At 42.0% G+C, this 26508-nt stretch overlaps 1 protein-coding gene across 1 annotated transcript in view; it reads left to right on the top strand.

Annotated features, from left to right (window-relative positions):
* UGGT2 (UDP-glucose glycoprotein glucosyltransferase 2) overlaps positions 1-26508 on the top strand; it is a 227763-nt gene that overhangs the window by 33115 nt on the left and 168140 nt on the right. Inside the window, exons 5-8 of the mRNA XM_019528498.1 lie at positions 2950-3124; positions 4499-4595; positions 11572-11644; positions 16815-16915. Of these exons, the coding sequence (XP_019384043.1) occupies positions 2950-3124; positions 4499-4595; positions 11572-11644; positions 16815-16915 (446 nt within the window). The remainder of the gene's footprint in view (positions 1-2949; positions 3125-4498; positions 4596-11571; positions 11645-16814; positions 16916-26508) is intronic.

Genomic DNA, 26508 nt, shown 5'->3' on the forward strand with positions numbered 1-26508 from the left:
ACTGAACCAAGGAAACATCGAAGTCGTGGCAGGCGGACCTGGCGTGAGCATCCCCGGAGCAGGGGCCACAACCGGGGATTGGTGGACAATCATCCGTAGGCGCCCTAGCGAGCGTGCTCGCCAACGGACGCATGGACACATCCCTCCTCCTGTTTCACCTATTTCTCCTCCCATCACAAGCTCTGCCTTGGTTTACTGTTTACTTCATTAAGAAAGACTTGCTTATGCGTTTCCTCCATTTGCATGTCTCTCTGCTAAGAGTGCATGCATAAGGCCATGAATCTGGGTACTCTCCGTCAATCACTGATTCGTTCTGGTTCTTTGCTGACTTCAGGACCATCTCCAAGGCTTTGCTTCTGCTTTATCTGCTGACGATAGTTAGTGGGCTGCATCTTGTTCTTCTTACACAAGGAATCATGTATCCTACACACTATTCCATTGTTAAAGAAACTACTTGCCTAAGCATTTGCAAGGTTGTTTTAATACATCATTTTGTGTTGTGGTCAGCAGGTTTCTGCTGAGACAGATTGAAGTCTGACAATACACCACAATACCCGTCATCCCTCATAACAGGGAATGCCAGGAGATAGTATCTGGCATTTAGGACTTGAGCCTGGGTTTTTCTCCAGTATAGGGATGCCACTGCAGGCATTTGGGGCACGTCAGAATATTTGAGTCTGTCCATACCCAGTCAATAAAGGACGGGTTTAATTGGCTATACTTTCTGTAGGAGCTCATTAACCAATACACTTGAGACAGTATTTGCCCTGTTTGTACCTTGTTCCAGTTCAGTCTGCCTAGACCCTTATAGCCCCACAAAAGTGTGGGAGTTACAGCTGCTTTCCACCGCCATAACCGTGCCCCCCCCTCCAACTATGCTTACCATTCTGTTTTTATTTCTGCAGTGGTTAATATTGTCTTAACTTCATGAAGCAAATGTAGATACCCTTAACTTCTTTGTGAAGGTAAATGGAGCTAAAAGATTCTCTTTTAAATACATATACCCTGCATTTTTTAGGAATAGGATTCAAACCAGAAGAAATCAATCGTTCCTCTTTACATTTGCCTTTTTTGATTCTTTTGTCTACAAAAATTTGCTCCATTTTGTTCACAAAGTTATTGATACTGCTATAATCTCGTTAGAATGATAACCCAGTAAATATTTCAGGATTTTTGTTTGTTTGGTATCCATTCTTTCCTACACATTTTTCACACTGGAGGCTACATCTAGCATTTTGATAATTACCATGTATTTTCTGCCTAGAAAACTTCCTTTTAATTTTTTTTTCTATTAAAAGCTTATGCCAGAATATTAAAGTAATAGTAGCACAAGGTAAAAAACCAGACTGATGTCTTTTAAGGTAATCAGAGAACTCGTCCTGATGGGAATCTTTACTTGGTGCTGACAAATTTAATTAAAGCTTCTTGTGAATCTTTGGTAGAGTGCTTTTTTTACTGTCTTTCACTAAAATCAGCAATTTAAACTCAGAGAGAGCTGAATGAGTTTTGGCTTTTACAATGGATCTTTTTTTCACTAGATTATGGAAGGAAAAGTTATTTTGTGCCCTTATTTCAACCATTTACCAAAAGTGGCATGCTTGTTTTAGCTAAATCAGACTAGTGAAGTTACAATATTTTTTGTATCTCTTTAACTAGAATTAAGAACTTTGGTGTAAAAGGAGATTTAAGTCAGTATTTGCCTAGGAGAAAGGTATTTCTAGGAAGTTGTTGTGTGTTCTGTGACTTTTGGGTATTTGAGTAAAGGGACTGCCTATTTTCATGTATCATTCTAACAGAGTATGTGAGATGCTTTGTGTTATGTGTATTGATGAAGACGACAATGCCAGGCCCCTAAGTAGTGTCATAGTGAAGACATTTCTGATGTTCATATAGAAATCTGTTTGGATTTCTTCATCTCTCCGGACCAGCATTTAGCTATGTTGTTTGCTTTGGAAATACCCATATTGGATGAAGTTACTGCTTATTGTTAGGCACTCTCAAGAGAAAACATGCTAAAGTCCACTTTAAAGAAGAAATTACTCATTAATAACCAGGGATCCTGGTTTTCTCTGATTTAAAAAAAAAACACTCCAATTTTCAGATTAAAAAAAGTAACCCCAAATCCAGATTTTTTGGTGATTAAAACAAAACACCACATATATATATAAGTGGTGTTTCATTTTATGGAAAAATGTGGATTTGGTGTTAATGTTTTAAACTGAAAATGGGGACGTTTTTTAAATCAGAGAAAACCAGGATCCCTGTTAATAATTAGCTTTTTGAGAGTGTTGCCTATGCCCACTCTACCTGCACATCTTTCTCAGAGTTTTGTTTTCATAAGATGTTGACTTTTATCTACAAGAACTGAGGTAGAGTGGTAATGCATATCTTTTGATGGTGTTGGGTTCAAGTGTTAGATGATGCATGTGCAATAGAAGCAGGGCTGCTTTAATATAAATAAAGCCCTGTGCTGTTACAGAGACATAACCCCCCAAACCATGAATATATACAGGTAACCTTTCCAGGCTTCAGTTACTAGAGGGTAGCCGTTCCATTTATCTGTTGTTTAGTGGTTAGTACATGTTCTGTCCAGTGGCTGTAAGGCTCATTATTGAATGAAAAGGCTGCTTCTTGCACACTAATTAAACAAATGAAACTTCAGAGCTTTTTAATCTTTAGTTTAGCTGCCACTTAATCTAATGTTATAAAATTATCCCCTAATTGATGCTGATTTTCATCATTATTAAGCTTTCATTTGAAAACTGGTTTTGAATCCTTCTTTATGTAGCCATTTTTTTTATGTTTCTAACATACCTTGTATATTTTACATCTAATTTTATAAAGGTTTGATAACCAGAAAGTAAACAAAACTCTTTGTTTTTATTTATGTATTCTGTATCATTTGAACTATGGATATATACGATAAGAAATATTTGTTTTTAATCATAGACCAAGGCCATATCTGTTTAAAGGAGATCATAAATTCCCTACACTCAAGGAGAATGTTCCTGTGGTTATTCTTTATGCCGAAATGGGTACAAAAGATTTTGTTAAATTTCACAAGGTTTTGTCTGAAAAGGCCCAGAAGGAGGAAATTACTTACGTTCTCCGACATTATGTTCAGGTACGCAGCTCAGCTTGCCACCAATTCAATATACAGTTTCCATTTTACATTTATTTGTCTTTCTTGTTTCTAGTGTACCTTTTCTCCTTTAAGTTTTCAGTGTGCTTAAATCACATAAGTCATATTCTAATTGTGAAACTTTATATTAGTTACCTAACATAGACTTTGAAACTGAAAAAGAGATAGCAACACTTTAGATACTGACCTCATCACTAATTTTCTAATTTTCTGCTCCTGCAATTTACTCTTCCCCTTTTGCTCTTGCACAAACCCCATTCCTCCCCCCTTTTGCATTTCAGCGTGATTCTTCCTCTTATTTTAAGAGCTCCTACAATCTACAGTGTGCCAGACAAATTTTGTTAACTGTTGCCAGGTGAACCTTCAGCCATAAAAATGTTACTAGACAATGTACCAAGTATTTCATATGGTAAACTGATACAGGATCCTTAATATAAATATGTTTGCCATTTCGTCAAACTTTTGTTGCTTAGGAACCTCTAAAAGTTGCTGGATCTAGTGACAAAATCGCAAAGTTGCCAACACTGCTTCTCCTCCTCTTCCTTGCTTTCTGAGTGCTAGTAAGAGGAATATTGATGAAAAACAGTTTCCATTATCTCATCCTGTGTGCCTGACACTACAATTGTCTCTGGCTGCCAGGAGGAACAATTACAGAAAAAAACAGGTTCATCTCCTGCATCTGTGGACTGGACCATGCTCAGTGCAGACAGGAAATTCTTTGGAAAATGTATCTGTTAAACTCTAGTAAGTCTCTAACATGTTAAAGCTGAACGCTTTCTGGAGTCTCATGACTTGGTCAAATTTGAGCAAAATTTCACAGGTACTTACAAACACATACACTTAACACCAAATTACAAGTTCTTGCTCCAAAATATGAAGACACCAGAACTTCTAAGCAGAACACTTGCAGCATTGGCATGGAGAAACACAATTATCAGATGAAAACAAGGTTTGCCATAGGAAGTGTTAGGGCAGCTTTAACCTTATGTAGCTCTATCAACTATGCCAGTAATGAGGTCTCTGATATATTTAGTGCAGAGACTACAAACTTTGTCCAACCTATAATGAGAGCAGCAGGAAAAAGGGGAGACTGTTTTTCTCAATCCAGTGGAAGGAACTACCATAATATTGTCAAAATGTTTTGCCTGAATCTATGCTTTCATTTTTTTTTTTTATTTAAAAATAAACTATTGTGAGTATTGAAAATACAAACTTCAAATTAAGTATTTTGTTAAATGTTTAAAAGTTAAAATGTTTCATAACATGTAACCTGATTGATTAGATAATGTAATCTTCTTAAAGCATGCTGTTTTAAAGGTGTGTCTTTTCACTTGTCAAAATAATATCTTCAAGCAGAAATCAGGCTCCAGGAAAACATATTTGTCTGGATATGGTGTGGAACTTGCAATAAAGAGTACAGAATACAAAGCAGTGGATGACACTCAGGTTAAAGGTATATATATATATTATTTTTATGATTTGTTGCTTGTTAACCATTAACACAAAATATTTGGCATCTTCAATTCTGAGGGTTGTAATGTTTTCAATGGTATATTTAATTGATTTTTACAGGATATGTTAAAAGTAGTTCAGATACAGGCCTAATCTTTTGTACATATGGAAGTCATTTCACCTTCTGTCTTAGGAAAGAATTATTGAAGAACAGAAAAAGGGTACCTACATTAATTTTCTGAGATTGAAGTATGACACATTACCAAAATTAGTAGCACTTGCTCTCTTAAGGAAATTTCCCTTAAGTGCTGCACATAAGCCCAGATCCATGATTGGGAATTTATGATGTATGTCTTTAGAAAACAACAATTACAGGTCAGTTATTTGAAGAGAGATCACTACAGCCAAATACTGTTCTGTCACCATTGTTTCTCTACAGAGGCTTTGAAATTTTTAGTATTAATATTAAGATTATTTTCTGTTCAGGGTTGCAGTAAATTTTTCCTAGTAAATTAGTATTGCAGCAAATTCTCCCTTGTTTGGCTCTTTTTAATGACAGGTAAGTAGAATGCATCAAATTGGTTGTGAAAAGGGGTTCATAGAATCATAGTGTCCTAGCTGCCTGTGGAGGGTTTGGGATTGAGCGTATGGTCGAGGGTAGAAGGGTAAGAAAGGTTTATTGACTTCACAAAAACACAACTACAGATAGTATACTAAGACAGATAAAGACAGACAATAATAATTCGCGTCGGCAACTTACCGTCAGTCCCCTCTGATGCCTGATGTATGACAAGTTTGTCTTCTGCAAAGCTCAGCGAAGTCAGGCATCCCCAATCAGTGCTGTCTGAGAGGTACCAGGAAGGACCCTGGTGTTCAGTCCTTGGGCTCCTTGAGATCCATGGGCCCACTGATCCAGGTCAACAGCTAATTAGTCCCAGAGATATATCTTCCTTATGAATGATTTCCAGATGTGCCTGCCAATTTATAACTTCTGGCTATGCTGATAATTTACAGCCATTCATACTTTTTTATTTCAACTGTCCTTAGACTGACCAATAGCAGTACAAGCCTTGCATTCTTTTGATAAGGTTAATTTTAACTACGCCACAGGGCCTTACTACTTCAAGGCTTAGCTGAATTTACTAGGCCTACTTCATACAAGGCCTTCCTACATCTTAAACTTTAATTAAGCTCTTAGCAAAAATATATAGCTTAATATCTAAACAAATGACAGAAAAACACTTGGTCTAATCTTCATAGAGCCTTCAGCAAGCACCTTTATCACACAGACATAATTTTCAGCTGTCACACATAGAAAGAAGGACCGGAAGGGACCTGTAAGGTCATCAAGTCCAGTCTCCTGCCATGGACAAGAGGTAATGGGGTCAAATGAGCTCAACCAGGTGCTTGTCCAGCCTCCTCTTGAGCACCACCAGGGATGGCAACTGCACCACCTCTGTTGAAAGTGTGTTCCAGATTTTGGTTACCTGTATGGAAAATAAGTTTTTCTGTTGTCTAGCCTAAACTTTTCCCTGACTAACTTGTGCTCATTGGTCCTTGTTCTCCCAAGGGATGATTTTCTGAAAAGTTGCACTTCCAGATCCTGCTGTTCTCCCTTGATATATTTGTAGGGAGGTATCAAGTTACCCCTCAGCCTTCTTTTACTCATACTAAACAAACCCATATCCTTAAGTCGATCTTCATAAGGCCTATCCCCCAGGCCATTGATCATTTATGTTCATACAGAATACATTAAACCTATAGCTGCTGGCCACCAATTGCTTGTTTGCAGGGAAAGTTGAAGGTGTGTTTATCTTGATCTCTAAACTGTTTGGATTTTGACTGTTGGAGAGATTTGCTTTTTATCAGAACATCTGAGATCATTTGAAGTACTCAGACTGTCAGAACCCTTCCATTTGTGAACAGCAGAGGTAATAGAGTTCATTCCTGCTAGAAGGAGCCATTGTTGCTGAATTCTCTTCCTTTCTTTGTTTGTTAGAGCCCAGATTTGATGACACTTAAGACATATTGAAAAAAAACCCTTTATTTAGTCTTTTCTAGAGGAAGAGGTGCTTGCCCGAGGCTTGGTATTGAGATCTTATTCTTTAGAGTAGCAAAATTTAAGAAAGACCCTTCTAAAATGTTATCTTGGCTTGCTTGTGGTAGGTGTTTTGCAATGTTATTGAGGAAAAGTTTAAATGAAAATAAACTTTCTTTTAGGGTTGAGAAAACATGTGACATGGGTAATTAACCCTGTGTTGACTATTGACAATACTGGGTTATTAGCAGTCCTGAATGGGATGCATTTTGTCAGTTTGCAAGCTGTTGTGAGAGAGAAGGTGTTCTTGGTATGAATGTAATGAGCCTTAATGAGGTGCAAACAGCAGAGCAAAGGCTGAGAGCATGCTCATAATGTAATGAGCCTTAATGCAATGCAAAAAACTGAAATTAGGTTGTTCCTGCTTAAATTAGTTGGCATGCTTAAATTGACTTAAATAGGCTTTAATATTAATATTGGTGAGGTCTGGCAAATGACTTCAGTACATCCTTGCTTACAAAACCTTTATTATCTAAATGGCAACTTTGTTTTCCTAACTTGTAACTGTTGATAAAGTATAATACACTGTTCTCCTTTTAAGCTTTATTTAATACAGTACTGAAATTGATAAGTTGTTCTCAACTTTTATTTTTAATATATACACTATTAAGCATTGGTATGATTTTACATTATATATTATGGTAGCATGTATGATTCTTAAAAAGAAGCTATGGCTTTACTTATCCAAGCAATTTTAGTGAGAATGAAATGCAAGAGGCAAGGATTTTTGTGGGTGATGTCTTCTAATAGACCAACTGTATAGTTAAGAGGAACATAGACAAGTTTTTAGGTAATGCCATACCCGAGGAGACCTGAGAAAGGGTAGAGTGATACCTGAAAACTTGTTTATGTCCCTCCCAACTATACAGTTGGTCCAACAGAAGATATCACAATCAAAAGTCCTTGCTGCTTGCATTTTCCCTGGACCCTCATGGTTACAAAATAACTCCAGGGCTACCAGTTTTTTTAATGTATTTTTGGCAGGTGCTAATGAAATTAGGACAGTGGTTCTCAACCTTTTCAGACTCATAGCACTCCTTGTTAGACTCACACCCCCTCCCTCTCCTCCTCCCCCTCCCCATTAAGATCATGGTTTAATGAAATGCCTTGGAAAATGCTAGCTTTTAGTTTTAACTCATTTATTGACTACAGAAAATAATAGATCAATTTTGTTGCAGAAAATTCAGAAAAACCACAACAGGTCAGAATTATTTTGATATCATGGATTCCTATTTGAATCTCTGGGTTTATCTTGTGAATCATGTGTAAATGTTTATACACCTAATGGTGCTATTGTTTCCCAGGCACCTAGCACCACTCTTAAAAAGATGTTTTGTGGCACCCCAGGTTGCCATGACACCCTGGTTCAGGATCTCTGGTTTTGGATAATCAAGGAGTTACTGCATTACTATTTGTTCTGTTTAAATGACTGATTGCCTTACCCACAGGTGTGTTAAGTGTCTGTAGCAGGGGTGGGCAAAATATGGCCTGTGGACTGGATCTGATCCACCAACAGATTTGATTTGGCCTGCAGGTAGACAACTGCCCAGTTATTGGATCTGGCCCATGGGTGGCTGGTGGCTGCAGCCACTGTGTGGTGCTGGGGAGGTGGAACTGGTTCCACCCAACAGGATCAAACATCAGCTGTTGACCCAGGCGTGGCCTCCTCCCCAGCAGGCGGGCAGCAGCATCAGCTGTGGATGCTGTGAGCAGGTTCAGGAGCCTTGATGCAGAATCTGCTAGTTGCATCCACAGCTGACCTGCTGCCCTGCTCCTGTGGTGGAATATCCCATCCGAAGCCCCGACCCGGAACCTGCTAGCAGTATTAGCCATGGACCCGGGCAGGAGCTTTTGCCACACCACGCAGACAGTGGTGTCTCTGTTTCTGTCTCCCCACCCGGCGAGAGCTGTAGTTCTCCAAGAGCTCCAATGCTCAGCTGTTGACCCAGGCAGGAGCTTCTGCCACACACATTAGCTGTGACACTGCCAGCAAGTTCTGACACTGTCACCTGCCTGGTGTAGCAGAAGCTCCTTCCTGGGTCCACAGCTGAGCTTTGAGGCTCCTGGCAAACTACAGCTTCAGCCAGGCTCTGGACAGAAGGGGAGGGAGAGAAAGAAGGGGAGAGAGACACTGAGAAGAGAGAAAGAAGGAACAGAGAAAAGAGAGAGAAAGAGAACAGAGGAGAGGAGAGAAAAGACAGAAAAGGGAGAGAGCAGAGAAGAGAAAAGAGAAGTGAGACAGAGAAGAAAAGAGGAAAGAGAGACGGAGAGAAGAGAAGAGTGAAAAGAGAGAGACAGAGAAGAGAAAATTGAGATGACAGAGACAGAAAGAGAAAAAAGAGGAGAGAGAAACAGAGGAGTGAAGTGAGAGTGAGAAGGATGTGGGCCTCGACAGGTCCCCAAAACTTATTAAGTGGCCCTTCAGCCAAGACAATCACCTTGTTAGCTTGTTAGAGGTAATGGCTGAAAATCCTAGAATCATAAAAGCTCTTACATAGACTTCTGCTAGAAGTATGACTATAAGAGGCCTAGAAAAATTATTACTCATTATATATATAATCAAAATCAGAGGTGCATATTATGAGGGATGAATCCTGCATCTGAATCCTGGTCTTGTGATCTCAGAAGAAGATGACTAGAATCTGCAAGGAGGAACTATTTTCTTCTGTCCTCAGCAAAAATGGCGCAAATGTCTTCTAATACATGGAAGCATTTCTGCATTGCAAGTCAATATGACAAAAAGAACTATTTTTGGTAAACACTACCTGTGAGAGAGAGAAGGAGCCAGCAGGCTCCAAGGCTCCTGGGCGAAGGAGGGGGATCAGCAGCCCCAGGCCTGTAGCCTCAAGGAGCCTGGCAGAAATTCCCGTTACCCAGGTGTGTTGGGAAGGGAGGGGCCGATATCTCCCCTGCCGGTATAAAGAAGAGGCCGGAAAGCGGCAGCAACACAGAACCGGAAAGAGGAGGAGGAGGAGTTGGAGCAGGCCGGCGCACACTGAAGGGAACGCTGAATGCGATGTTGAACGCTGGTAGGAGCCTCTGGCAGAGAGCAAAACCCCAGCAGGGTTTTGGAACACAGTTTACTGGCTCCTGCGGGGAGTAGAACTGTTTATTTACTGGCTGGGAGCTGACTGAGCCCAGCGGGAGAAGGGTACCATAATAACCCTAATAGAGGGGCACGATTGACTTTGGGTACCGTAGTCCCTGTAATAGGGGCACAGTTCAGGAGTGAACTTAAGTTGTTAAAAAGGAATCTCGTCAAGCCCCTCGAAGGTCAAGCTTGAGTTGGAAGGCTGCAGACAGACACAGCAGCTACACAGATTAAGGGAACCTTCTTGGTTGTCGTGTTTGTTTTGATTGACCTTTCTTTTGTGGACTGTCTGGGAGGAGCTGAGGATAGGTGCCCAGACCAACCAGTTGGCCACCACCCGGTAGAAGGGGCGAGGGTGTAGGGGTGGTGGAGCCCTCAGAAACTCAGGACCTCGTGAGATGCCGGGGAGATTCAGAATTGGACTACACGCTGAGACATCTGAACCAACTCCATTAATATCAAGTCATGGCAGGCGAAACATGCGTGTGTGAGGCCCCAATTATAGCTGATGATACTCTAAGCAAGTGGCAGGCGGCGTCTGTTAGGTCCACTGGGGTCGGCTAACCCCGACACTACCAAATGAAATATGAATTTCCACAGGTGGCCAGGATGACTGAAACCAGGGTATATTTGCACCTTACAGACTAACAAAATCAGAGGTGCATAGTATGAGCTTTCATACTTCAGGCTTACTTCATACTACTTATGAAAGCTTATGTTATGAATATCTGATTTGGTTTGTCTATAACTGGGGTTTTCAACCTTTTTTAAGGAGTGTACGCCTTCTGGGTACACTTCTGGCAGAATGGGGAGGGAATGGCCATGGCTGGATGTGGAGTGGGGTGGAAGGAGAGCTTGCATATGTTGGCGGCATGGGGTGGTGGATGGTGGCAGCAGCCACTGTGTGTAAGCTCCCCACCCAGCCTCCAGCCAGCCAGGCAGCACCTGTCTGGCCCACAGAGGAAGGCTGCTTCTGTTGCCCCCTCGCCCCCAACCCTGCTCCTGGGAGGTGGTGGTGTGAGATGGTGGGTGGTGGCACTCCATCCCTATCCACCCACGTGTACCCCCTAGTCCCTTTCCAAGTACCCCTGGTGGTACGCGAACCCCTAGTTTATTATTTGCAATGACTACAATCAACACATTTGGTTGTACAGATTCAGCTGCAACTATATAGAGGGAATGACCCATATACAATAGCATTGTTAAAATTGAGGCTTTTAATTAGAGTTTTCTGAAAGAGTGCTGAATATTGCTTTATCATGTTTTAACTCTTGCTATTCAACTGTGCATAGCTGAATCTATTGCTGATATGCTGTCAAGACTGGAAAGTTTATAGTGTGGAGCAGGCCTAAGAATAATGGAGATAGCATTATCAATTATTTGTGAGTAATAAAGTAAATTAGGAGAAATTCAAGATAGGAAGGAGAAGTCACATATTTTTAAAGCATAGAACCCAGCATTATTTATTACTAGCAGCAACTCAAACTAATGAAAACCCATTTTGTGAAGTGAGGCTATTAATTATATTATTTTTACCTTTTTTTTTTTAAACATTGAAGATGTAAGTACTTTAAAATTAATTTTTTTTTTAAATTAAGAGTAAAACTGAAAGCTCACAAAGTTTTGTCAAGGAAGCCATTTTGCCACCAAAATAAGAAACAACAGAAATGAATCTATCAGGAATCACAGTAGGAATGTTTATACTTTACTTTTGATGCCAGGGTTTTATTTAATAGTTTTTTTAGTTATTTTTTTACTTTGTGTTGTATGTGCGCACTTTGTGTTCAGCAACAAATGACACAACAGAAGAGGAAGGTAATGAGGAAAATGAAGTACAAGGATTTATCTTTGGTAAGCTAAGGTGAGTTGACCTAAGTTTTAATTGATTTCTGCAGTTGTTTTGAATAGAAGTTTAAAAGACATATGTTCTAAAAATCTGTTTTAGCAATTAGGTGGCTTAAAATTGGTTAAAATTCTAATTTAAGTCTTTTATGTGCGCTTTACTCTAACTTCAAAATGTGCCAAGATCAATTATTTCCTCTGGTGGTGACATTCCCATACTCTTGGCTTATGTAGAAGAAAAAATAAAAATGCAGTTGGATCAACTTTCAGAAGAAATACTCTTGGAATTATGATCAAATGTTATTCCTGAAGTTGGGCAAAAATTAGAATAGCAATAGAACTAAAAAATATACAGTTGTTACTGTAATAAAACATTAGGGAAACTGGTCTTTCATTTTCAATTTATTCATATCAAAATGAGAACTTTCAAAATACAAGCAGTTGAACCCATATGTCAAATTACGAATTGTTGATCCCTGAAGTGATTAACAGACTTACAGAGCCATGCAGAGGAACATAGGGTGCACCCAGCAATTTTTTGATCAGCTCATTTGCTATCTGCAGCTGGTAGAGATGCTACTGTGGGATAAATCAATAGTGCTTCCAGTTATGTGAGATGAATCACAAATTTTGGCCATGTGTTCTGCTCCCCGTGTGACTTATTTTGTTCCTCTGGTGACACATTTATTTTTCAGAAAGTGTGAACTTGTTTGTAATAATTCTTGCTGAGATGTCAGTTACAATGCAAAGCTGCTAATATCATCTGTACCTTTGTAATTCTGAGCCTCCATCTTTTACTGTCTTGCCTAATGTAGTCAAATTGTCACAGCAGTGCCCAGGGATCTTTAGTTCTGTTTGTAGTGCTTTTCAAGAAGTTACTGTGGCCCTGTCTGTGGTGGCACTCCCGTGTAGGTCTGCCTTGTCAAGAATCTGCCCTTCTACATAGCATTGCTTAACTGCTCATTTGGTCCTGAGATATCATCTCATTTTTCTCTGTACCCATCATCTTTGCAGAGGTTTTATGCTTACTTTTATAGTCACAGGGTTGGAAATCAAGAGGTCTCTGGCTGTAGGGCCTTGCAGGAGAATCTTAAGGGGCTGGAATGGAGGGATGAATCCTGCATCTGAATCCTGGTCTTGTGATCTCAGAAGAAGATGACTACAGTCTGCAAGGAGGAGCTATTTTCTTCTGTCCTCAGCAAAAATAGCTCAAATGTCTTCTAATACATGGAAGCATTTCTGCATTGCAAGTCAATGTGACAAAAAGAACTGTTTTTGGTAAATACTACCAAATGAAATATGAATTTCCACAGGTGGTCAGGATGACTGAAACCAGGGTATATTTGCACCTTACAGACTAACAAAATCAGAGGTGCATAATATGAGCTTTCATACTTCAGGCTTACTTCATACTACTTATGAAAGCCTATGTTATGAATATCTGATTTGGTTTGTCTATAACTGGGGTTTTCAACCTTTTTTAAGGAGTGTACGCCTTCTGGGTACACTTCTGGCAGAATGGGGAGGGAATGGCCATGGCTGGATGTGGAGTGGGGTGGAAGGAGAGCTTGCATATGTTGGCGGCATGGGGTGGTGGATGGTGGCAGCAGCCACTGTGTGTAAGCTCCCCACCCAGCCTCCAGCCAGCCAGGCAGCACCTGTCTGGCCCACAGAGGAAGGCTGCTTCTGTTGCCCCCTCGCCCCCAACCCTGCTCCTGGGAGGTGGTGGTGTGAGATGGTGGGTGGTGGCACTCCATCCCTACCCACCCACGTGTACCCCTGGTGGTATGCGAACCCCCAATTTATACCCCCTGGTCTATAAGGTTTAAATCTACCCTGCCTTCTGCATGATTTCTGACTAATATGGCTTACTACCTCTCTCTGCTTAGGATGCCCAAAGACATCCTTGCATGTAGAAATGTCCTGCAGGCTCTAGACAATCCTCCATGATTCAAATGGAAGTTAAAAATATATATGAATAGCTGCAACTGGCGATGGTTGCATTTGCATATTGATCCAAATCCCTTCTGCTTCTGTGACATCACCATCTGGAACTTGAACACTGAAATTCAGCTCATCAGTCACAAGGGAAAAACAGGAACCTCAACCAAAAATATTGAAAAGACTGTCAACAGTGACTTTGCTTTGGTACCATTGGAGTCTTTGATTCACAGTTCAGGACTGTAAATTATCTGAATTACTATGCCTTTGTGCCTTCAGTGATGGAAAGTGCAGTGACCCCCAGGGCATGTCCTCAATGCATAGTGCTAATTGAAAGATTGCAGTCTTTTGTGCATAGACTGAGTACACATGGATCTGTAACTGGAATAATGCAAAGCATACTTCCTAGTACAGCACTCTTGAAAGTTATGGGGATTGGTTCTTAAGGGTGTCACACAAAGTAATCTACTCTTCCATACCACAATGGACCACATGACCCTATGTGGCACCCTTAGTGGCCAGCCATCTACTGTGCCATGATGATGACAAGCTGGAAGATTCAGCTTGTGCTGGGTGACCTAGATTGCTCTCACTGCATTTTTTGAGGATCGTCCCTTGTATGTTTCACTGGGGTGGAAGGAAGACAATGAATCTTCCCTCAAGAAAGGTAGGAGAGGTGAGTCTGGGTGGCAGGTTACCTCTGGTGCCACAGAGCCAGGAAACAGCCCATAAATTGAGCTGTTAAGAAACCACAGTTGGAGACGCATCAGAATGTGGATTTTCTTTTTCTTTTTTTTATAATATATTCTGTTTTGTTTTTTTAACAGTGGACTCTTCATTTACTATTTCAAAAGTCTAGCAGTTCTGAACATTTCTAGTACTAAACTAAAATTGTCTGAGGTTAAATTTAAAATATTTAAAAGGTGTCATGTTTCTTCCAGAACATAAATTAGCTGAGTATAGTCTGCTCACGCTTCTAGAAGACATCAAATTTGAGTTAACACCTGCCTATAATCTTTGTGGAAATTTAACCACTCACTTTCTTGTTCCCTACATCTTTTTAAAAAATTAAGAACATTTCATGTTTAGCTACCTAATACAGGATTATCCAGATTTTAGCTCTACATGTCATATGAATTTAGAATTCCAAGCTGTAATTCAAATCTAGCCCTTTAAATACTGGCTTGTCTTTGTTTAATCCTGTTGGCAGTTTCCATTTAACTAAAAATATCTGTTTTAACATGCATTGACATAGATGTTTAGATTGAAGATAGTATTATAAGTCCTGGACAAAATGCTCTCTGATAGAAAGGATACTTTAGTGCATTTAATCCTTTGGGTCCTTTCCTGGAATTTATTAGGGTCACCCTATATCCTCTTGACCTGAGCACACCTTCCTCAAGACTGATCCCAGTCCTATATGGATCTAAACTTTCAGGTCAAAGATAGTACAATTATCAGTAAAACCATCAGAATTTGCCCATACCTCATAGGACTCAGGAGGATCCAGGATTTTGTAAAGAGGAGTGAGGGAGCAGTGACTTGATGCTGCAGGGGTGGCTGCATCCTGCCTCCCAGTTTCCCCTGGTTCCAATGGGATGGGCACACCACATGGTGGGAACAGCTGTTGGAGACTTTTTTAAAATCCCCAAATGAGGTAAGAATGCCTCGCTCTTGGTACCCCCTCCTTTTCTTTCAGTGCTCATTGGTACACCCCACTCCCCTTCTGTCCCCGCTCACCCACATACTGTTCTGTCCCAGGGGCAGGGGATGGGGGAGCTCCAGACCTGTTCCTGCCCCACTCCAGGTGGGGCTATAGGGAGTGGCTGCACAGGGAGTTGGGCTCAACCTGGGACAGCAGCAGACAGATGTCACCAGAACATTTTCCTGCTTATCTTTGTTTTGGAAAACTTTCACGCGGCTCATGTGGATTTTATAGACCTTACAAAAGCAACTGCCATTTCATGCAAGCCTAAAGTAAAGCCACTTTTCTTGCTGTAGACACCCAATAATTAGGGAAGCCTCTAGCCTAAAACACCTTTAAGAGTTTATGCATAACTAATGAACAAACAATTATTTTAGAACCTGTTTTAGTTTACATGAACCTTTACAGTGTGTAATCCAATGAAGAAGGAACACAGCTTTAACAGCTTCAACAGCACAAATGCCTCCAGTCTACTTGAACTAACTTTTTTCCACAAAAAGGGACAATTAATACCATCTTTGATATTATCTATGTGATTGTCAGATGCAAGGAAGTTGGGCATAAAGACTTTTTACTCAAAAGGAAAAGGAATATGAGAGTTATTGGTAAAATGAAATCCTTCTCCGTAAGTTACATTTCAAACGCTTTACTGTGGGGGTTTTTCTAGCAGGACGTTAGCAGGCTGAGATTTTTGTACATGACATTTTCAACCTTATTTAACTATTTACTGTTTTGGTGTCGAACTCATGAGAGCTGTTTGTAGTCATTTATTCCATCAACATTAATAATAAGCCTGATCCAAATACTTGCTAAGCAACTGGGCGCCGCACTTCACGAAGGATGCGAATAATCTGGAGAGGGTCCAGAGAAGGGCCACTCGTATGGTTAAGGGCCTGCAGGCCAAGCCCTATGAGGAGAGACTAGAGAAACTGGACCTTTTCAGCCTCCGCAAGAGAAGGTTGAGAGGCGACCTGGTGGCTGCCTATAAGTTCATCAGGGGGGCGCAGAAGGGAATTGGTGAGTATTTATTCACCAAGGCCCCCCCGGGGGTTACAAGAAATAATGGCCACAAGCTAGAAGAGAGCAGATTTAGATTGGATATTAGGAGGAACTTCTTCACAGTTCGAGTGGCCAAGGTCTGGAACGGGCTCCCAAGGGAGGTGGTGCTCTCCCCTACCCTGGGGGTCTTCAAGGGAAGGTTGGATGTGTATCTAGCTGGGGTAATGTAGGCCCAGCACTCTTTCCTGCTTATGCAGGGGGTCGGACTCGATGATCTATTGAGGTCCCTTCCGACCCTAGCATCTATGAATCTATGAATCTATGAACTGTAGACTTCCTTGAAATTGTCAATATAAGTTGCTTATATTTACTAATTATCAGAGTGAAGCCTTTAAGTTGCCATGCACACATCCTATCTCTTTTAGAGAACTGGATTAAAACTCTTACATTCCTGTCTGCTACCTTGTTTGTTGCATAGAAACATAATTTATCTGTACATGATTTTGTAAATGATTAATTTGTTTTCTTTGATATTTTGGTCCAGACAGATGTATCCTAATCTTAAGGATAATTTGAAGGAGTTCAGAAAGTACCTAAGTGAAAGTGCTAATAACATGGAACTTCTGAAAGTCTGGGAACTACAAGGTATATATTTGATGCATTTTTCCTTTGTTGTTGAATTAACACAGGTATTAGTTTATTTTTTGTCATATTGCTATATAATTATTGTAACAAAACTACTTTTTAATTCAGCTTTCAGAGAATTATTAGTACTTTTTCAAATAGCAAAATGCTTGTATATTATTCTGATATGACTTGTAATTAGTAAGCTAAAAGTAGATTGTAATCATTTTTATATGTCAGAAAACTATAGCCAGCTTTATTGTTTTTAAGTAATAGAAGAAATTGACCAGTCTTTTCTGCTTCACAATTTTATCTCAGGTGTTAAATTCGGTTTTTGAGCGTTTTTTTTAAATATGAGGTCAGGGAGAAGATCATGTCTTATCCTATCCTTTGCTTCAAGATAAAATACATGGTAAAGCCTCTCACTTTCCTTTACTTTCTTATAAATTCTGATTTTAGTTAGGCTATTGCAAGTCTCACTGATGTATTTGAAAAGACCATCAACTGAAAGGTGAAGCTATTAAAAACTTTTTCATAGATGAGAATAGGGGAACAGATGTATAGATGCTGATTTCTATGCAGCATCTGTACCGATGACCTGTTACTGCTGATTGAAATGAAGTTTGAATTGGATTATGAATCATTATAAGAATTGTGATTTTCTGTTTACTTTTTCTAATAATGCAGCACAAGAATAGATCACAAGACAGTGCCCTTTTCATTACTTTTATTACTGCTATCAAGAATGATAGTAGTTGACTCTAAAACTTTGAAGATAGAATTTTTCTATCAGATTGTAAAATTTATACAATAATAATGCAAGCTTTCTTTTTGTCAACATTACTAGTGTGGTCAGTGAGTTTTATATAATAGCTGATACAAGATCTTTTAACTTATGGATGCAAGAATTGTTTCTAAATATGCCATGACTTAAAGCAAAGCAAAGACATTTTCTTAAATTGTCATCTTCCTATAATTTATGAGTGAAATTTGTGAAGAAGGAAGGTAATGAGACAGCTCTATTGAAAATGATAGTTGCTTGATAAAGCTGGAGTATGGTACATATGAACAGAGACATAACAAGTGTGGTGGGGGCAGGGAGTGCTGCTGAGTGCTGGAGGGGAAAGGGTTCTGAGAACGAGGTGGCAGGAGTCTTACCTACTCCACAAACTGTCTCCAGCTGTGGCCCCTGCAACCACAGCATGATCTGCCCACTCTGATTGTTGCTTCCACAGCAGCAATGAAGCGTCTGTGCGACAATAAGGCTTTGGGGCTACTCCTGCTTCCAAGGTGCAGACTCACCTAGGATGGGAGCACCATTCTGGTTAGTTCCCCGCTCGCCCACCCCAAGTTATACGACCACATATGAGGCACACTGTTTTAGCAAGTTACAATCCAGGTTGTTTGAAAGACTCTAAAAGTGGTGAGAAACAGGGCTTTTGTTGATGGTGGTTGTGGGGTAAGAACTACTTTCCATATTAAAACTTCATGACATTGTGACTGTAAGTTTTGTTAGCACAGCCACCCTTTTCCAGGACGGAAGGCATTTTTTTCCTCTCCCCATCTGTGTATCAACAAACTTAAAGCCTTCCAATAAGATGGCAGCTCATTGCAGTCTTGATGGGATGATTGTTTCATTTTTTACTGAAGTGAGGGGCAAGGAAACAGTATTTTATATATCAATTGTGTTTTTCCTAGTCTGAGAGTAAGAAACATGGCTCATCAAAAGCTCATCAGAAGTAAAACTCCTGATAAAAAACTGCTCCAAAAAGTAAGAGAGAAAAAATATCCTCCTTCTTTCTAGTAAGAATTGTTCTTTCAAGCAAATAGCTGTCCATCTGTTGCTCATACAGAAAGAACACATAAAAACACAGAGTTTTCCTTTTCAGCCCTGCATAAATGACTTCATTCAGCAGCAGCCTCAGTTTCAGCTATATTAGTGTACATCTGCCATTGTTATCTCCACAATTAGCTTATACTGTACATAAGTATTAAGTGCATTCAGTGCTGATATATTCAGCATTGGGGCAGTTGGTGTTGACACATTCAGTTACACATTCATCCCTGTCATGGAGCGGCGTCCTAGGAGCGCCCATGATCTCTCCTAGTGCCCCCTACCGTGCCAAGTTGGTGTCAATGCACCCTTGTTCTCGCCCGCCACTACTTTGATGTTATTAATGTTATGGGAGGCTGCCTTTTCGCCCCCTAGGACATGGTACTCATGATGTATTGAAGTCGGTGCCCCGTCTGATATGACTCTAAAGCCTTAGGGGCTGCGCATGGCTCCTACCACCCCTGATACCACGCCCAAGCCTCCCAGATGTACCGGATGTTGTCTAGTCCACTTCTGCCTGTGCCCCTGTGGGCACCCCTGGCTCTTCACGTAATTGCCCGCGCCGTCATGGGCCCCCTGCCGTTATCTCACCCTGGCCCGCGCCCTCACGGGCCCCCTGCCGTTATCTCACCCTGGCCTGCACCCTCACGGGCCCCCTGGCCTCTCCTTCCTCACAGTTGCCCATGTTCTCCGCAGACGCTCTCTGGCCTCTCCAGGCCATGCCCTCCCTAGGGCCTGCATTCACAACTGGGGCCTTCCCTCGCAATCTGCTTTCGTGATTGGGGCCTTCCCTCGCAATCTGCTTTCGCGATTGGGGCCTTCCCTCGCAGTCGGGACTCAGGTGGCCATAGCCGTGCCTGAACCCCAAATTCCCCTCTTGGGTCGTAAGCGAGCGCCCTCCCTGGGGCTTCTTGCTTGCCCTAGGGCCTTTCTCCATGCGTGGGGCTCAGGTGGCCATAGCCATGCCTGGCCCCTAAATCCCCTCCTTGGGTCTACCACTCCTGTGGGGCTCAGGCAGCCTCGACCTTACCTGGCTCCCAATGCACTGTGCCCCTTCTCAGGGCTGGGGTCAGTGCACCCCTAAAATGCTGTGCCCTCTCTGGCACCGGGGTCCCCACACCGCTGTGGAATCCCAACGAGGCCTCCTCCAACTCCTATTACCCTCACCTGGTCCTCCGGTGTAACAACAAAAGCAATAACATAAGCCAATCGGCTACAACTCAAAACTAAGCCTCCTGGCTAAAACGCAGTCTGTAAGCCACCTGGCTAATCATCATTCCACTCCCTACCAGGGCTTTCTCCTCCCAATATCCTTGAGCCGAAGCTGCTCAGGCCATCAAGCTTCTCCAGGCTGCCTACTCTAGCAGAGCTCCTTCTTCCTTGGATGTTAGCAGGGCACTGCCTGCTTGGCCTCAGAGGCTGTTTATATAGGCCAGGCCCTGCCCCCTTCCAGTCAGCTGACTGAACTGCAGTTGCCCCGGCAACCGGCACCTGTACCTTTTCCTAGGACCAGGGCACTGAAGTGCCCTGCGACAATCCCTCAGCATCTAAGTTACTGGTTCTGGGATGAAGTTAATTCTACCACCAGTATCTTATCTGTTGCATTTGGTTTTCATTGCTTCCATGCTCTCAATCCTGGCATAGATTGTCTTGGGTTATCATTTGCTCCTCTTGTTGCCAAGTATATGGTACCACATGAATTTAAATGTCACCAAAATGACTGGCTAAGCAGCAGCTCTGCAGAAAAGGACCTAAGGATTATAGTGGACAAGAAGCTGAATATGAGCCATCAATGTGCCCTTGTTGTGAAGAAGGTTAATGTCATACTGCATTAGTAGGAGTGTTGCTACAAAATTGAGGAAAGTGATTCTTCCCTTCTATTCAGCACTGGTGAGACCACATCTGGAGTACTGTTTTGCTCCTCCACTACAGAAAGGATGTGGGCAAATTAGAGGGAGTCCAGTGGAGGGCAATGAAAATGGTTTGGGGGTTGGTTCTGAGGAGAGGCTGAGGGAACTGGGCTTATTAGTCTGCAAAAGAGAAGACTGAGTGTGGATTTAATAGCAGCCTTCAACTACCTAAAGGGTGGTTCCAAAGAGGATGGAATGGTGGAAGATAACAAGACAAGGAGCAGTGGTCTCAAGTTGCAGCAGGAAAGTTGAAGTTGGATATTAAGAAAAACTGTCTCACTAGCAGGGTAGTAAAGCACTGGAACAGGCTACCCAGAGAGGTTATAGAATCTCCATCCTTAGAGACTCAGGTAGACAAAGTCTTGGCTGGAATGCTTTAGTTGTGGATAGTCCTGCTTTTCTATAATTCTATTATTGTTTTATATGATTTAGGTGCCCAGGTTCCCTTTGTACTAATTAAAATTCCTTCAGCTAGTGAGCAAGCCCAATTTCATGGATGACATTCAAACAGAAACACCAGTTCAGCAGGATATGTTCCAGTAATTAGTGATGGCAGGCTGCACATCAACTTTATCATCACCATCATTGTCAGATAAAAGTGTGGCATCTCCAGCATCTCTGTAAGTCATTCCGAGAATTTTACAGAGAATATTGGACTGGATATTCAAATTTAAATAATTCAGGATAATAGTCATAAGCTTTTGTTTTACCATATTACCACATTTACTTAAATTTAGCTGACCCTAAGTTTAAGACACCCCCTCCCACCCAATAATTTTATTCTATATATGGAAAAGTAGTTTATAATTGTTATCATTTTTCATGTATAGAATGTAATTATTGGAAGGTCATCTTTAATTCACACCCACCATCACCACCACTGTAGGACAGGCAGTGGGAGGGCAGGTTGATGTGGGGGGTATTTTATATATATTTCTGCATTATAACAGGGATCACGGTTTTCTCTGATTTTAAAAAAATCCCCAATTTTCGGTTAAAAAAGCAACCCCAAATCCACATTGTTCCATGATTAAAATGAAACACCACTATATGCATATTTATATATTAGTGGTGTTTCATTGCAATAAACTTGCTGTGTCCATAAATTTAAGCATGTTAGAACTTGTATTATTATAGCAGATTCCAGGTTCCTTGCTACTGACAACTAAGAAGGTCAAAGGAAAGTATGAAGTCCTCTAGTAAGATTTCAGTATTTTTATTGCAGTCCCACTGTGGGTTTAATAGTTATTATGACAGCTTAAGAAAAGATTAACCGGCAGTCTTTTAGACACACGTAAAGAGAAGGCATTGAAGAGGTTGGAAAAGTAATAATCCCCATGCTAGTTTACAGTTTTGCATAACCAGGTATCAAGCTTTTCTTTCAAGTAATCTCATCTTAATTGGACTAAAGCTGTTGTTTTTTTTGTTTAGGATCTTTACTTGCCACAAGATACCTTTAACTTGGTTATTGCAGAGGTCATTGCAGGATACTATAGATACAGCAAATAAGGCATCTGAGTCTGGGGACAGTAGTACTCATGCTAGAGGGTCTTCTTTTTGAAGGGAACAGTATTTTTATTTCAAAGACAAAGAAGGTCTTGCTGGGTGCCTATACATGAGCGCAGAGGCAGCTCCAATGCACTAATTATAGATTAATTGAGACTGCTGTAGCGTAGTAATTACTGTGCTCCATCTAGCCTATGTGTCTTGTGTATCAGTGTATCCCTGTGCTTCAAAATGGTGGTGGGAACGCTTTACTAAAGCTTGTCGAATGAGCTTCAGATAAAGCACCCTCACTGTGATTTTGAAGCTTGAGGATGCTTATCCATGACACACTGTGGGCACTTTAATTAGAGTGGCATTCAGAGCTTCTCTAATTAAAGCACCTCCCCCATCCCAGCCCTTGAGCACATGTATAGATGCCCACTGACATTAAGATTCAAATAATACCTAACATTTACTGTGTACTTATCCCAAAGGGTAGAAGAAGCAACCTCAGCCATAACAACCCTGTTCTGTGGCATCTAGCAAGTGGGTTCAGACCAGTTTAAGCAGAAATAGAAGTATCATAGACCATTTATTCTGACATCTTTTAATCAGCCATTATCTTCTCAAAGTCTTTTTGATGTTTCCATCAGAAGCTGACAAATAATCTCAAAAGATCTTTGCTCTTTTGTTCTTCCTCTTAGAAACTTCTAAGAGGTTTCTAAGAAAATTTCTAAGAATTTTTTTTTTCTAAGAAAATTTTCAGTGTTTCCAGTAAGCTTGAATCAGTATTCCTACTGGCAGACAGATAAAGGAAATACTGTTTTTACTCAATTCTAAGATGAGGGTTTTTCCTTGCTTAACATGGGAAGGATGCCCCTCTTCTTAGAATCAAGTACAAGGGCAATGGGGAGACAAGCACCTGCTGCAGCATCTGCTCCAGCCCCAGCCCAGGGTTGGGGCTGTAGCTACAGCTGCTTCCTAGCATCAGTCTCTTCACCCCGACATCTCCCCTACAGCTTCTTCCCCCCCATCTCCTCCCCATGCAGACTCTGCTTCCCCTCCTCTCCTTCACCTTCTCCTTGCTCTGCACCAACAGGCTCTGTCCATACTGCAGCCTGAGGCACTGATCACAGCCCCAGCCACGTGCTGTAGCAGTGCTTGCTATGGGGGCTGGGCTGGGGTTGTGCTCTGTGCCCCAGGCTAGATGAGGATGGAGCCTGCTGGAGCCAAGGGCTAAGGAAAGGGGGAAGGAGGGAGGGAAGTGAAGAGGCTGGGGGGAGCAAAGGCCGGGGGAGGGGCAGAAGTAGAGGCTGAGGAGGAAGGGGGGGGCAGGCAGGGGGCAGAGGTGGCAGGCAGGTAGGCACAAGCAGGGGGAAAACTACTTTACCTTCCCACATCATGTGCCCTCCCACTGCCTTCCCCACTGCAGCAGTGGTGGTGATGAATTAAAGACAACCCTCCAATAATAAATCTATAGATAAATTCTATACATAGAAAAATGATAACAAATATTTATGAATAATTTTCCATGTACAGAATCTAATTATTGGGGGGCAGTCTTTATAGATTCATAGATGTTTGGGTTGGAAGGGACCTCAGCAGATCATTGAATCCAACCCCCTACCCTGGGCAGGAAGGAGTGCTGCAGTCAGATGACCCCAGCCAGGTGCATGTCTAGCCTCCTCTTAAAGACCCCCAAGGTAGGGGAGAGTACCACCTCTCTTAGAAGCCCATTCCAGATTCTGGTAAACCTTACCGTAAAGAAGTTCTTCCCGATGGCAAACCTAAATCTGTCCTCTGTCAGTTTGTGGCCATTGTTCCTAGTTACTCCAAGGGGTGCCCTGGTAAGCAGAGCATCTCCTATTCTTTGCTGCCCACACCCTCCCTGATGAATGTGTGGGCAGCCACAACATCACTTCTCAGACTTCTCTTATGGAGGCTGAAGAGATCCAGGTCCCTCAATCCCTTCTCATAGGTCTTTGCCTGCAGGCCCTTAACCATACAAGGGGCCTCCTCACAACCCCCTTGAGGTTGTCTATATCCCTCTTCAATTGTGGTGCCCAAAACTGGATGCAGTACTTCAACTGTGGTCAGACCAATGATGTGCAGAGGGAAAGTATCACCTCCCTGGACCTGTTTATCATGCACCCGCTAAAGCATAATGAAGTGCGGTTAGCTTTACTGATCTCTTCATCACATTGATGACTCGTGTTCATTTTGGTGTCAAGAATGACTCTGAGATCCCTTTCTGCTGTGCTACTGAGAAGGTCCTCCCCCAGCCTGTAAGTGTGCTGGTGATTCCTTCTTCCTAGGTGCAGCACTTTGCACTTGTCTTGTTGAACTGCATCCTATTCTGTTCTGCCCACTTTTCCAACATATCCAGATCCACTTGGATTCGTTCCTTGCCCCTCTAGTGTGTTAACTTTATCCCATAATATGGTATCATCTGTGAATTTGGACAGAGTGCTCTCCATGCCTTCATCCAAGTCACTGATGAAGAGATTGAACAGCACAGATCCAAGGACTGAGTCTTGTGGGACTCCACTACCCACATCTTTGCAGGTTGATACTGACCCATCCACCACCACTCTCTGGGTGCGATCCCTAAGTCAACATGCCACCCACTTGACCACGTAAACGTCTGTATTATAGCCACTCAGTTTATTTATGAGACTAGGATGAAGTACCATATGGAAGGCCTTTTTAAAATTTAAGTAGATAACATCTACCTCAATTAAATCTTAAATTCAGAGTCATCTGAATTCAAACAAATACAGCAATACAAAAGGTTACTGTATTTAGTTTCTAAATATTCTCCAGCCGCTTTCCACCTCTGAATATTTATTTCAAGAAGTTTGATTTCTTCTAGGTTTTCGAGTAATAAAGAAAGTCCCTTCACAGTTTTGGAGAAAGAGGAGTTTCTGTTACTTTTTAGTTTAAAAAAATCAGGAGTTAGCTATCTCTCCAGTGTCAGGGACATGCCTTTTACTGTCCTTATGAAAAAATCAGGAAAGCTTTGAATGTCACAGTTCTCACATGATCAACAGGAACTAAGATTTTAGCAGCTAGCTTCCCTGAAGATTCTGTCTGGAATGGGAATTATGTGACCTGGTCTAATCAGAACTTCCTCTTCAGTTGTAGTTCTGGGCTGCTGTAAGCTGGGTCCCTGGCTGAGACCTAGTATGAAGGAGGAAGATGCCTGATTCAAATGCAAAAGGAGTAAGGACCAGACTAGTGTGGGGAGTAAACTGGGACAAGGAGCCTGAGGATGACACAAAAACTAGAAGGGTATGATGGATAGCTAGGGTTGGGATGAGTGCAGAAATTGGGACCAGCTGAGCAATGTGATGGGACTGGTTGGAAAAGGACACTTGGTTGAGAGCCAGGGGTAGATGGGACAGATGGGTGTGGCAGGAAAAGAGTTTATGGAATGGGAGAATTGGAGAAAAACACGTGGTAGGGGCCCAGTTAGATCAGAGGATTTCTAGGAAAAGACAAAGAGACAGAGAGCATGACAACACGTGGGCACTTAATGCATATTAGCCCTATTTCAGGCACTTTAAGGGTGCATGTCTACATATGCATGCCCTTAATGCACCTTAAAAATGGCGATTTTAGCCTAATCATACCTAAATTTCATACCTACATAAAGCAAGCATCAATTTAGGCACAATGAGTTCAAGTGCATTAACACATGTGTAGACACAATAATACTCATTATCGCAGGGACCTTAGTGCTGCCCAGCCACTAGAGAGGCCAGCCAGATCCCAGCCCCAGGGCTCCTAGCTGGCCATCTCTCCTCCTCTAGGGCTGTGCTTCTCTCTGACAGCCCCTAGCTACAGGCTATAAAAGCCTCTAGCCATTTTGTGCCTTGGGGCACACATACCAGGTGCCTGAACAAGCCAACACCTGCTCTCTGCTCCTGTTCAACCCCAGCTCTGTCTCTTTGTAGACGCTGTGGTGAAACACCTCTGCCTTGCGGCTCCATGTCCCTGCCCATGCCCCTTTCCTGGTGCTGCTGGCAGTCCTCTGGGGCTGACATCACAGGGACAGCCGTGTAGGGACCCAGAGAGCTGGCTTGGGGAGCGTGTCCAGCACATCATCCCCATCGAGTCTTAGCCCTGCCCAGGTGCCCATACCGATCCTGAGTGCCTCGAACCCCAACTGGACCTGGGAGGAGGTACACAACCTTGTGGCATTCTGGGGTTAGGCTGACATCCACAGACAGTGTTTGGGGCAGGCGCTTGAATGCCCACATTTATCAGGCCATTTCAGTCAGTATGCATGCATGAGGCCGCTCCTGGATAGTGCGAGAGTGCTGTCTGAATGCCAAGGTCTTGTGAGCACAGGGGGTGGCTGTGATTGACTTCACTCATTAGTC

Source organism: Crocodylus porosus, unplaced genomic scaffold (genome assembly GCF_001723895.1).
Source record: "Crocodylus porosus isolate Cpor-Errol unplaced genomic scaffold, CroPor_comp1, whole genome shotgun sequence".
Taxonomy (NCBI): domain Eukaryota; kingdom Metazoa; phylum Chordata; order Crocodylia; family Crocodylidae; genus Crocodylus; species Crocodylus porosus.